Source organism: Falco biarmicus, chromosome 6 (genome assembly GCF_023638135.1).
Source record: "Falco biarmicus isolate bFalBia1 chromosome 6, bFalBia1.pri, whole genome shotgun sequence".
Classification (NCBI taxonomy): domain Eukaryota; kingdom Metazoa; phylum Chordata; class Aves; order Falconiformes; family Falconidae; genus Falco; species Falco biarmicus.
The window spans coordinates 61,092,105-61,103,451 of NC_079293.1; the positions used below are offsets into that span (position 1 = coordinate 61,092,105).

Below are 11,347 nucleotides of genomic sequence, written 5' to 3' on the forward strand. Positions count from 1 at the left end.
TCATATTCTTTAACACATTATTCCTGTGGTTCCAATGATTCCTAATAGTAAAACTAATTAGATACAGAGAGTTTTGTACAATCAAGCATAATGCATTATTACAAAAAATATTTTATGATGACCTTGATCAAATGTCTCCTTTCTCCAGCCCTGGAATAAGCCAGCTGTGTAAGGCACAATGTCTTCTATAAGGTTTCTAAGACCAATTTCCTGATCCACTGAGCTTCCCAAATTCAGAGCACAATACTCTGACTCAGATTAGTCTTGATTAGATCCTGATTCAGAAGCAAGAAGGAATGAGGAAATTCAAATTAATCAGAGATCAGAGGTTAACCATACTGAGTCTTTCCCAGTGCATAATCCATTAGGGCTACGCTCACTCTCAGAAGCATAAAACTGCAATAAAACTGCATAAATAGAAATGATTTAACGTATTATATATAATAATATATACAACATTAAATATTAAATGCAACTTTAAGAATTTACCAGTTTCTTTTAAAACTTAAATATAAATTTATTTGACATCATTTTATAGGCAGATTTGGCCACTAACTGATCGAAAATGCATAAAAAGAGGTTTCTATTTGTTCTTCTTTTTAGGAGGACAAAAAGTTCTATCAGCTGGAGCTAGTTAACAGGGAGACTAACTACAACAAAATGTTTAATGCAAGCCCTAATGTTGGTGTTATTAATCCATTGGTGAAGGTATGTTCCATGGACTTCATTGCTAAAGTGAAGGAAATCTAAACTTAGGATATAGTAAAAAGAAGAAATGTGTGTGTGTGTGCGTCTGTATGTACACATATATCACTCTAAAAAGACACATTTGAAACAAGAAACATAGTTTTCCATTTGTCCCTGCTTATTTTTGTGTACATTTGTTTCCTTTGTGTTGTTGAGAGATCCACCGTATGATACTGTTGCTGTAGTTTGCTAGACATGTATGACATAAAACACAGTTCCTTCCCACAGAGGGCAGGACTGTAGCACATGATAGGGAACAGTGACACCTGTAACCAGTTTTAGTTTCATAATTTTTCTTGGTTATTTTGGAAAGTGCAAAGGTAATTTCGTTTTTCAGGTGGTGCCCAGGATGGAAGAGCATTAGAAAGATAGAGGAAGAGGGGACACTCAAGGAAGGGAATAAGGGTAAAAAGGGGAAGAGGAGGAGTATGAGAAAGGTATGGAATGAGTCTGAATGGAGGCAGACAGTAATACTGGAGAAGTGGAGTGACAAACCAGGTACAGACTGGGGGAGCAGGAGGCAGAAGTCAGTCTCTGGCCTTCTAAGTCATTGTCACCACCTATACGAGTGAAAATACTTCAGCAGCAGCCTTTTCCAGATCTCTCCATCTGGCTGAATAGCAGCCAGTGTACAGCAGCTACTGTACAAGCAGGCGTAGTAGCCTCCCTGTCACTTCATAAGGAAGCAGCATTCTTCACGAGGAACATGAGTAGACTGCAGTAGGGTACCTTAATTCCATTTCTTTTCACCACTTCAGGTGTAAGACTGAGTCCTCTGGCATTTGCTTCCTCCTTGTGATAAGCCATAGGTTATTTCATCTGCATGGAAAGGGAAGAGATTTGTCCCAGCTGTAGAGGCAGAACTCAGGAAGGTTCTGAAGCAAAGGGTAACCCAAGGGGCACAACCTGAGCAGCTCAGATGCCCGAGAGCTTCAGTGATCAAGGTTCAGGCTCCGTTGTTTACGAGGAGGTCTGGCTCCATTATTTGAGATCAGGCTGTGTTTTTAGCTAAACCTTACTGTAGTTCCACATCAGATTAGCATATTTCCCACTTCTGCACAAACTCTGCTACAAATTGTCAACATTCTGCTGTTTTTCAGGAGCCCAGGCAGCTCTCACAAGCTTATCATATAAAAGATGCCTAAATGTTATGCATAACTGCATAAAAGAACTTAGTTCAGGCCCAGTAGAGACAATACTGGGACTGCCAGACACAATTTGAATGCTTGGGTTTTATGTGACAAAAGTTGTTTGAAAATTTTGGAAGCTTGTCTGAACAACTTGTTTATAAAGATGTGAAATGTAACCATCGAGTGTATATAGCTTGTGTTTCGTGTGAAATCTGAAATGTTTGGGAAAAGTCCTTCAACATCAGATTTCCATAGTGATAATTCATATATTTTTATAATATGCATCTATCACTTAAAACTGTTTAGACTTTTTAAACTGTCTTGTATGCCAGAACATTTTGATCTCTCATGTCATGAGTTGTGGGCTATGTTACTTTATTTTGTCAAAGCACGTACAGTGTTATTGGAGAATGAATTGTAAAGAAACTGAAAATCTCATTCTCCTTTTTTTTTTTTTTTTTTTTGTAATAAAAAGACAGAATTTATGAGTTACTAGAGGCTTTGCATATTAATGCAAAATTACAGCCATTGCAGTATGTATTACAGCTTCTCGTAATTTATGCAATGGATCTGTTTAGTATTACATTGTTACATCTGAAGTTTCTTAATACTTTGCATGAATTTCATGGAAACGATACACAAAATTTTGTCTCTCCAGATTTGACTGCTTCAGAAGTATAGATTGTTTTATAGACAAGAAGATATAAATTGTAGTATTCTTCTAAGCACTTATGTGGATAATATACATTTTCCAGAAATGAGCCACCTATGAAACTATGATTTAACTACAGGGTGTTTAACACACCATTTTAATTACAGTGTTTATTACCTTGCAGTGGTATTTTACATACAGCTGATTACTTTGACCAAACTATTTTTCCTACCCTAATGTTATTTCTTACTTCTTCAGCTACTACAGAAGTAGTAAAGTGTATGGGACAACCTTAGTTTAATCCTTTGCTAATGATCTTTCATTGTGATGCTTAAAAGATACTTTTTCCTATTATAGTTTTCTGTTAAATTTTTGAGGGGTTTTGATTGTATTTTGACAAACACATCCACCAGTGGGGCTACAACTAGTAGCATTTGCATCGCCCTACCCTAGAGAGGTCAGGCACTGGAATCAAAGCTAGCAGGGAGCTAAACAGAAGAGTCCAAATAAACAACAGGACTCTTGTCTGTCTCGGTTTTAACTCATGCCCACCCTTGAATAGAGCAGCTCTTGTGTTTCAAGTGGAATTCTGCGGGAAAATATATAGAAACAACATGAGAATCCACTTGTCTTTCACCTTATTTAGTTCAAATTTGTGTAGTTCCCAAGACCTTAAAGGGTTTTTCTCCTAGCTGCTTTGTTAGGGTTGCATGTGTGTAATTGAATCAAAGTATTTATTATATATTCAAATAATACATAATTCACGGGAATAAATTAATCCAGAAATTTTAAAATCCTGTTTTTTGAAATAAGGCTTTTAAGATATTAATGTTTTATTTTGAACATGGAATATTTGATAGAAATCAGAAAATACACATTGGCATCCTGGCTCACAACTACTTTTTAAAAGCTGTAAAATTATTTGAAGCATCCTTCTACATTAAAGTATCTAGGAAAGCAGAGAGAATAAGTACAGATTTCTTTGTGTTATGTGTTATGGAGAGCATAATACTGATATAAAAATAAAATTATTCAGTACTTTTGAGTGCCTTGAAATACTATCAGTAGGAGTATAGAGATTATCTAAGAAAAATGTTCCGTTGTGCCCTCTGGTGTCTAGAAACAGTAGCTGTATTAGCATTAAAAGCTTGGCCTTTCCTTATGAAAGAAACTGAACTCCTACACAATAATCTTTTCATCCTTAGCAGTACTGCTATAATGCTTACTAACTATGAGGCTGTAATTGCTTTAAAAGAAATGTAGCTGCTTTTCTGGGTTGCATGTTCCAGTTACCAAAATGTGCCTCGGTGAGGGGGTGAAACCTATTGGAGAGATACTTTTTCATCATTGAAATTTGCTGTAATTACATTTGACATTCAGTGATATCAAAAAAAGATTTAAGCAAACATGAAAGGTTTAACAGTCTAAATGACAGTTTTGTGGAAAATTTCCTACCTCCAATGTCTTAAACAGAGCAAAATGCTGTATTGGAAGTTCTCATAATATACTCATTGATTATTGAACTAAGTCTTATTAACATAATCATCTTGATCAGAAATTTGATTTTTCTGTGAAAATTTGTGGTGTTCAGGTCTGGTCAAAGCAAATAATAAAACTACAATAGTAAAAAATGTCCCAGTTGCTCTCCTTCAAAAAAACCCACCCAAACCAGCCATCAATAAAACTTTTAAATTTGCAAATGTCCTCATCTGTCCTGGTGCAAGAAGCCTTCCTTACATTTGTTATTTTTAATGCAGCAAAAGAAGAAGAACGATAAATCCACAAACAGGTTTGTGAGTGTCCCCAATCTAAGTGCTCTGGAATCTAGCGGAGTGGTGGGCAATGGACATCCCAACCGCCTGGACCCCATTCCTAACTCACCCATCCACGATATTGAGTTCAACAGCAGCAAACCACTACCACAGCCAGTGCCACCCAAAGAGCCCAAGACGTTTTTGAGGTGAGCACTGCCTCACCAATCTTTTTTTTTTTTTTTTTCTCTTAACTCAGGAAAATTTTGCATTCCTACTGAGCTGAATCCCACTTGCTTTATGAACCTTTCACAGGTACAAGTACTCTTGTGCCATTCTTAATTTTTACATTATATTTGTAACCTCTTTATAGTATTCCTTTTTATTGTAGACCTTGTTGAAATGTGAAGTATTCTCTCACTTCTTCGTGTCTTGAACTTTCAAAACCTCTTTAGATACTTTAACAGAATTCATGTGCTTCCAATTGTTTACATATATGAACAATTGTTTAAAATGTTTGTGTTATTTACTGATTGTCATTTAGGAATTGATACTAGCACAGAATTTCTTTTATTCAGTATTATGTGATAATGGTTTTTATGTAAGAAAACTATTCTCTGTGCTACGTGAACGTTTTGTGTTTCCCCTTTCCTCACCTGTATCAGATCGTTTCATAGGAGTAACCTTACTACAGCAACAGGAAATGTGCATGCTTGGATCCTTAATGCTGAGCTTCCAGTAATCAAAACCAGCACTGAAGTCTCAAGTACTTCACAAAATAATATAGTGAATTGAATAACTTCAATGCCATTGCATTTTAGAGGCAGGATTTTAATCTTTTGCTTTCTACACCTACGTATTAAATGCACTGAAGTGCTGCTGTACTCTGTATTTAGTAGGTGTTGATCTCTTACTTCTAAGTTGGCAACTTAAAGCAATGTATAATTACCAGTTCCACAGTTGGTTGTTTACGTTCTTTCAGCTTAATGCAAAAGACCGTGTATCTAGCAACTACTAATTATAAAAGGAAACAAATAACAGAATCTAAAATAGATAAGGGAAAACAATCTATTTCAAGAAAATAATCTTTTTTAAAAAAAGTAATCTTGCTTTTTTTTTTCCTGTGCATGTGATGTGCATGAGTGTGCTCAGATACCTATAACACGCATGTGCATGAACTCATGAACTGTGATGCTGGAGTTTCCATTCCAAATTGTTTTGTGCTCTGTATTATGCGGTAATACAGTAGGGATTATTTTATTACTGAATTTAATTGATAAAGGGACTTAATTGTGTAAATAAGTTTAAATTATTCTCTCTTGCTCATTTTGTGAGAATGTTATGTGTTCAAGGGGGAACCAAATCTTATTTGCAGTGCAGCAGTTTCTTTATTTCTAGTATATTAGCATATTTTAAATGTGTGCATGAACAACAATGCAAGTGATATTTGTGATCGGTGTCATTAAAATAGTGTGTATTTTTGTTCAGTTGCCAACCAGTCTTTGTGAGCACATGTCTACAAATATGATGCTGGCATCATATTTTTGAAAATTAACTTTACCACAGGAAAAGGATGCTAAAAGAGGACCTTCTACAGTCACGCTTTTCCAAGAAAACTTTTTATTCTTCCTGAAAACCTACAGCTGTTTATGAAATTTTATAGTAACTTTTCCAAAATATTATTTGCCCACCCTGTAATGTGGCTTCTGAACTGACTTGTCCATGCTGCTGATGCTCTCCAATGGAGTGGATGATCACAGATTCTATAGGGAGACATTAAATCATGTCCTGAGTTACACTAATAATTGGTCCATAGAAAACAGTGTGTTCTTTACTGAATATTCCCTGCAATTTTTTTCCTCCTCACATTCTTGTGTAGTTGTGGGATAATTGTGTTGTGTTTTTTTTCTTTCTGTGAATTTAGCCCTCCTCAGACTGATGCTTCACCAGTGGCTTCACCAGATCCACAACGCCAGGAATGGTTTGCCCGATACTTCACGTTCTGAGAGATGATTTGTCTTTGTGGCACAGCGTGATGTGGACTGTTTATAGGAGCATGACCTTAAGTAAACCCTCATGTGAACAAGCTTTCCTGTAATTTGTCAAACACTGTGAATGAGAAAGTATTTGTCTCTCTGATTTGAAACTGCACTGTATTTCATGTTATATTTGTTGGAATCACTTGACATGGTACTAATATAATGTGTGTAATTATAATTATTATTTTTATTTAAAATGGAAGAATCTTTAAACTTTGTAATTACTACATAATAAATTTTGGTAGAACAAACATAATGCTTTCCCCCTTTTTCCTATAAATGTGTTTTCTTTGATTTCAGATAAGGCTTCTCCTCCAAAAATAACGTAATTGCATGGTTACTATAAATAAAATTTAAACTGTAGAAAGAAAAAGTATATATATTTCACTTTCTCTCCAATTTGGCCAGGATATGTTTAATGCATCCCAGTTCTATTTATGTTACTTTGTAGTTTAAAAACTTTTCTTTCTAACAATTAAAAGGAAGAAGGTGAAGTCAATCAAAACCGGTGTAGCTGCCAGCCTTCAGAGCAGAGTGATTTTTGACAAGAGGATGAAAAAAGCCACAAATGAGGAGCTGTTCACTGGGGAGGGGGGTTGACTCCTTACTTGTTCCTCATGAGACTTTGCCATCTAGTTATAATCAAATATTTTATCAAGGGATTTAAGCAGAAACTGTTCCCACAAGTTATGTATTTCTTTTATGAATATTAACAAAAACAAATGTTCAAAACATTTAGAACACTATACCAAGTACCTCTACATAAATCAATAATCTACATTTTGAGCATATAGTCCTGCTTTGGATAAAATTCATGTCTGAAATGAAAAAAAACACCATCAACCACCCAACTTTTTCCCATTTATACATACTACAGATACAGATCATTCATTAAAACTTAATTACCTTCCCTTGTCTACATTAACATTTTTTTCTTCTTCTGAAAGCGATACCTGAGAATGTTTTTTCAGCCAGTGAGCATAATTCTCCATCTACACCTTTTCTGATGCCAGTGTTGCTCGAGAAGTTTGCTGCAGCATATAGAAAACTAGAGCTTGTTGTCCTTTTTATATTTTTTCATTCAAAGATTACCACAAAGTAACTCACACCGGTAGTCTCAGGGAGAAAATTGTCTCTTTGTTTTATGAATGTATTTTTAAGCTGAATCTCTTATCTTTTAAAAGCAGGAAAAAAATGTTAAAGAGTTATTTGAATAAGGTTTTAGTTAGCATATACAAAGGTCCTGAACTTTAATATTTCATCTGAAGCCCTAACTACATCCTTTTTTCGCTATATGCACAAAGGTAAATACCCAGATGAATATACTTGCTAATTACAAGTTTTATATGTAGCATATGTATAAATGAAAAATTTGTATGTTTTCATATGAACAATACAAAATCTTCTAAATGAACATTTTAAAACTTCTATCTTATAATTCAGCTTGAAAACTCCACTGAAAGCTGTATTCTTGTGATGCTGCCATGGATTAAAGATGTACACAGCAGATTTTCTGTAGCTGGTGGACTCAACTGTAGGTATATGCAACTTTTTAATTTTAGAAGAAAGCCATATTGGGCAAAATGTCAGATTTCTTGGCTGTTACCCAAAATAAAATACACTAGCTCATTTTGTTATCATGTTCTAAAGTGAGTGTTGCGTATTTTTTCTTGCATGCTTTGCAAGGGCTCAGCCTTTTTCTCCCATCCTCTGCTTCCGTTGTACATTTTTACATATGGAATAACTAAACAGTAATCCAAAGAGCATAATATCTGCATTTACTTTGCCTTTTCAGTAAAAGGTGTGTCCATTGGTTTTTTGCTAGTAGACATTTGTCTTTTAGAAGGGAGAAGGAAGTTAAGAAGCACTCGGTTACCAGGTCTGCCACAGTGAACAGCTATTCCACTACTAAATCAGTCTCTTAAAAACAAAAAACAGCCATACAAAAAAAAGCCCAAAACCAACCAGAACAAACTAGGAAAAAAACTATTTTCTACCAAATGGCACTGAGTACTCTGTAAGACATATTCCTTAAAAAAGTTAGTATCTGGCATTTGGGATTAATAGACAAACTAGCATTATCACAATGCCATTGTGTTCCTGATCTTTGCAGTATCTGCTATTCTGGAAAAAGCTAGAGTCCAGTTGTGCAAAGAGTTCTGCAACGTCTCTGCTCACACATGTGCAGTCTTTCCTAGCTCAACAGACAACTCTGAGTGAGAAGGTACAGAATTAGCGTGAAGTTGCATAGTATTATTTACAAATTTACAACTACAAAAATCTTACGGCTCTCTGCACTCTTGACACATTAGATCTCATTATCAGCACTTAGTGTAACTAATTCCCCCAACCCTTTAGTTTTATTCAGAAAGAACAATAAAAGGTCGAAGAGCAAACAATAAAGAATGTAATGTTTCAATCCTTACTATGTTTTCCTATGGAAGGAGGAGGTAACAGGCTATACTGGATAACAGGGACAAAATGCAGAAGAATCCTGCATCTCATCAGTATGTCATCATAATAACCAGTCTTAAGGCCAGATTCGGCCCTTCAGTCTAGATTGCTCCATTTACTTCTGTGAGAAGAGTTCGAATGCCAGTGAATTTTCCAGGTGAGCAGAAACATGCTCTAGCTGACCCATCTGATACCATCTCACAGCACAAGGAACAACTGCGTCCCCAGAACTGCATGGCGCTTTCTCCGCAGTAGGAGTTGTACCCAGCAGGTATACTTTGGGGGGAAACCACCCCCAAATGTGTAAAAACCAAGCTGCAATCGGTGCCAATGTAGAAAAAGCTTTATCAGATTGACATCTCTCATCTGCATTTTTATTTAGTTACTTCAGCATCTGTGTACTCTATTTACCTGAGACTCCAAGGAAAATATTCGTCCTATGAGATGTACTGACAATAAATTATACGGGTCAATATTATAGAATTTTTAACATACTAATTTAGTCTAAATAAATTTTCAATTCTGTTTTTCCAATGATCTGTTATTTTTGAAGAAAAAAACTTTATTTTCTAACTGGTTTGAGTAGTTCTCCCTTTAACATGTACACATTTGAATTAAATGTCTTAGATTTGTAATCTTTGATCACTTTAAAGACGAAGAATATGTATGCTAAAACTGAAGAATGTAGAATATTTTGGGTGTGGGTTTTTGTTGGTTTTAGGCTATACTATCATCTTTTCTTCCTAAATGTTTTATGTATTGCTGCAAAAATCTTTGCTTTCATTCTTAAAGCAGAATATAATTTTTTCACTCTTGATGTAGGTAGTCTCTGGACCTAAACTTTCTTGACATTAGAAAACTCTCCACAAACGACCTCCTTTGATGAGCTGCATTCCAAAACTGAAAGCAGCAGTCTCTTGGGGAGTTGGAAATGCTTCCATTCCTGTAACTGAACTTGGAGGGATTCTGAGCAACAGCTGATGTTGCAGTACTTGCCTTTCTGGTGTGGCAGCTGGAAAAAACTGGGGTCCTTTCTTTTCTGTAAATTGTTAACACATACACTATTCCAGTAGTCATAGCTAGAAAATCCCAATATTACCTTTTGACTAATGGCCATTCACTTTTTTTCCAGTTTTAGTCTTACTCTGGAACTCTATTTAAAAACTATAGGACATAAGGAATTGGTAATGAGTATCAGGAAACTTCACTCATAATATTAGAAGTCAGACCTGACCATGATGCCAGAGAAATCCCTTGCTTGTTTAAGGTTTATTTTAAGCTATATGTGAATTTTGTTACATGGTCCCAGTGCTATCCACAGGTAAATTTCACTAATTCTGAATTGACAAAATTAAACCCCTAGTTTTCCTCCTTTGCTGTTATTTACGTCCCTTAGAAGGGAAATGAGTCACATCACTTAAGAAAAGAGCGATCTTCAGCCTCCCCTTCAAGGGTGAAGCAGCCCACTTCTCTCTCGATTGCATGAAAACTGTAGAGCAATAACAAGTTTAAGTGCCTCAGATGCCTAAATTTGTGTGTGAGGAACCCTAGCTTGACTTGGATTTATTTTTTGCTACAGCAATGTTTGCAAAAAATGTATCAGCTTTGAAAGATACAACTTCCTTTCCTTACAGGTGCTGTGGTGCTTTTTTCCTGGCATGTTCAATGCAGTCCAATACAGTACCGTTACTGTTTGTCATAGGCAAATACTAAACCTTCTTCTACTGTAATGAAGGCGAATCCCTAATTTGTCATATTGTTGTTTAGCTACTTTTGCATGTTGGGCATCGTATCAGTTTTACTTATGTATACATTCCCTGGCAAAATCTTTCAACGGAAATATGACTCATTTCCATGTGCAATGAATTACAGAAATCAGCTTGCAGTTATAAAGCTAACTTACTTTGCAGAGTATTTTGGTCACATAAATAAGCATCCATTTCTTTAGATACGCTACAGTAATTGGAAGTACCTGTGGATAGTACTGGGATCATGTAACAAAACCAGGCAGTCAAGCTGAATGAGAACTTTTCCTCTTCGTCATGCCTTCGTCATGTTCATAATAGAACTTGTTATGGGACTTAACGTTGGGCTCTTTTACTGCAGAACTGCATTAATATTTATCATTGGGAAAAATATTTATCATTCTGAAGCACATACACAATTAGATGACTCAAGCTTTGTTGACCGTACAAATTGCACTGCAAGTTCCTAGGTGGTGGGACAGACCTCGTTCACCTCGTAGGTGAACTACTGATCCACTCTGGAGTCCTGCATAGCCCTAAGGATGAGTTTATAAAATTGCCTGTTACTGAGGCAACTCAGTTATTTTCAGTTAAGCATGGTATAGAGGCCTGTTCACAATAAACAGCTGGCTGAACACAACAAAGAAGCTGCTGCCAGCAGCACTGATAGCAGTGTTGCTAGGGAACAGGAAGAGCCAAGCTTGAGATAATAAAAGTGTAATTCAATAATGACTACCAAAATCTGGCTTCATTATGACAGTGAGTACTCTTGGAAATTAACAGGTCTTCCATGTTTAACCTGACAGATGGATAGAAGAGTTTCGAGAGC

General features: G+C 35.9%; 1 protein-coding gene across 9 annotated transcripts in view; it reads left to right on the top strand.

Moving 5' to 3' along the window:
- The window catches only part of FAM184A (family with sequence similarity 184 member A), an 81,552-nt gene extending 70,787 nt beyond the window's left edge, over positions 1-10,765 (top strand). The window contains exons 15-17 of one of the 9 annotated variants that reach the window (XM_056344044.1): positions 604-708; positions 4,287-4,489; positions 6,205-10,761. In XM_056344044.1, the coding sequence (XP_056200019.1) occupies positions 604-708; positions 4,287-4,489; positions 6,205-6,286 (390 nt within the window). In that variant the 3' untranslated portion in view covers positions 6,287-10,761. Of the gene's footprint in view, positions 1-603; positions 709-4,286; positions 4,490-6,204 lie in introns of those variants that run through there. The other 8 variants (XM_056344042.1, XM_056344046.1, XM_056344045.1 and 5 more) reach the window with 8 other exon arrangements.
- Positions 10,766-11,347: the final 582 nt, after the last annotated feature.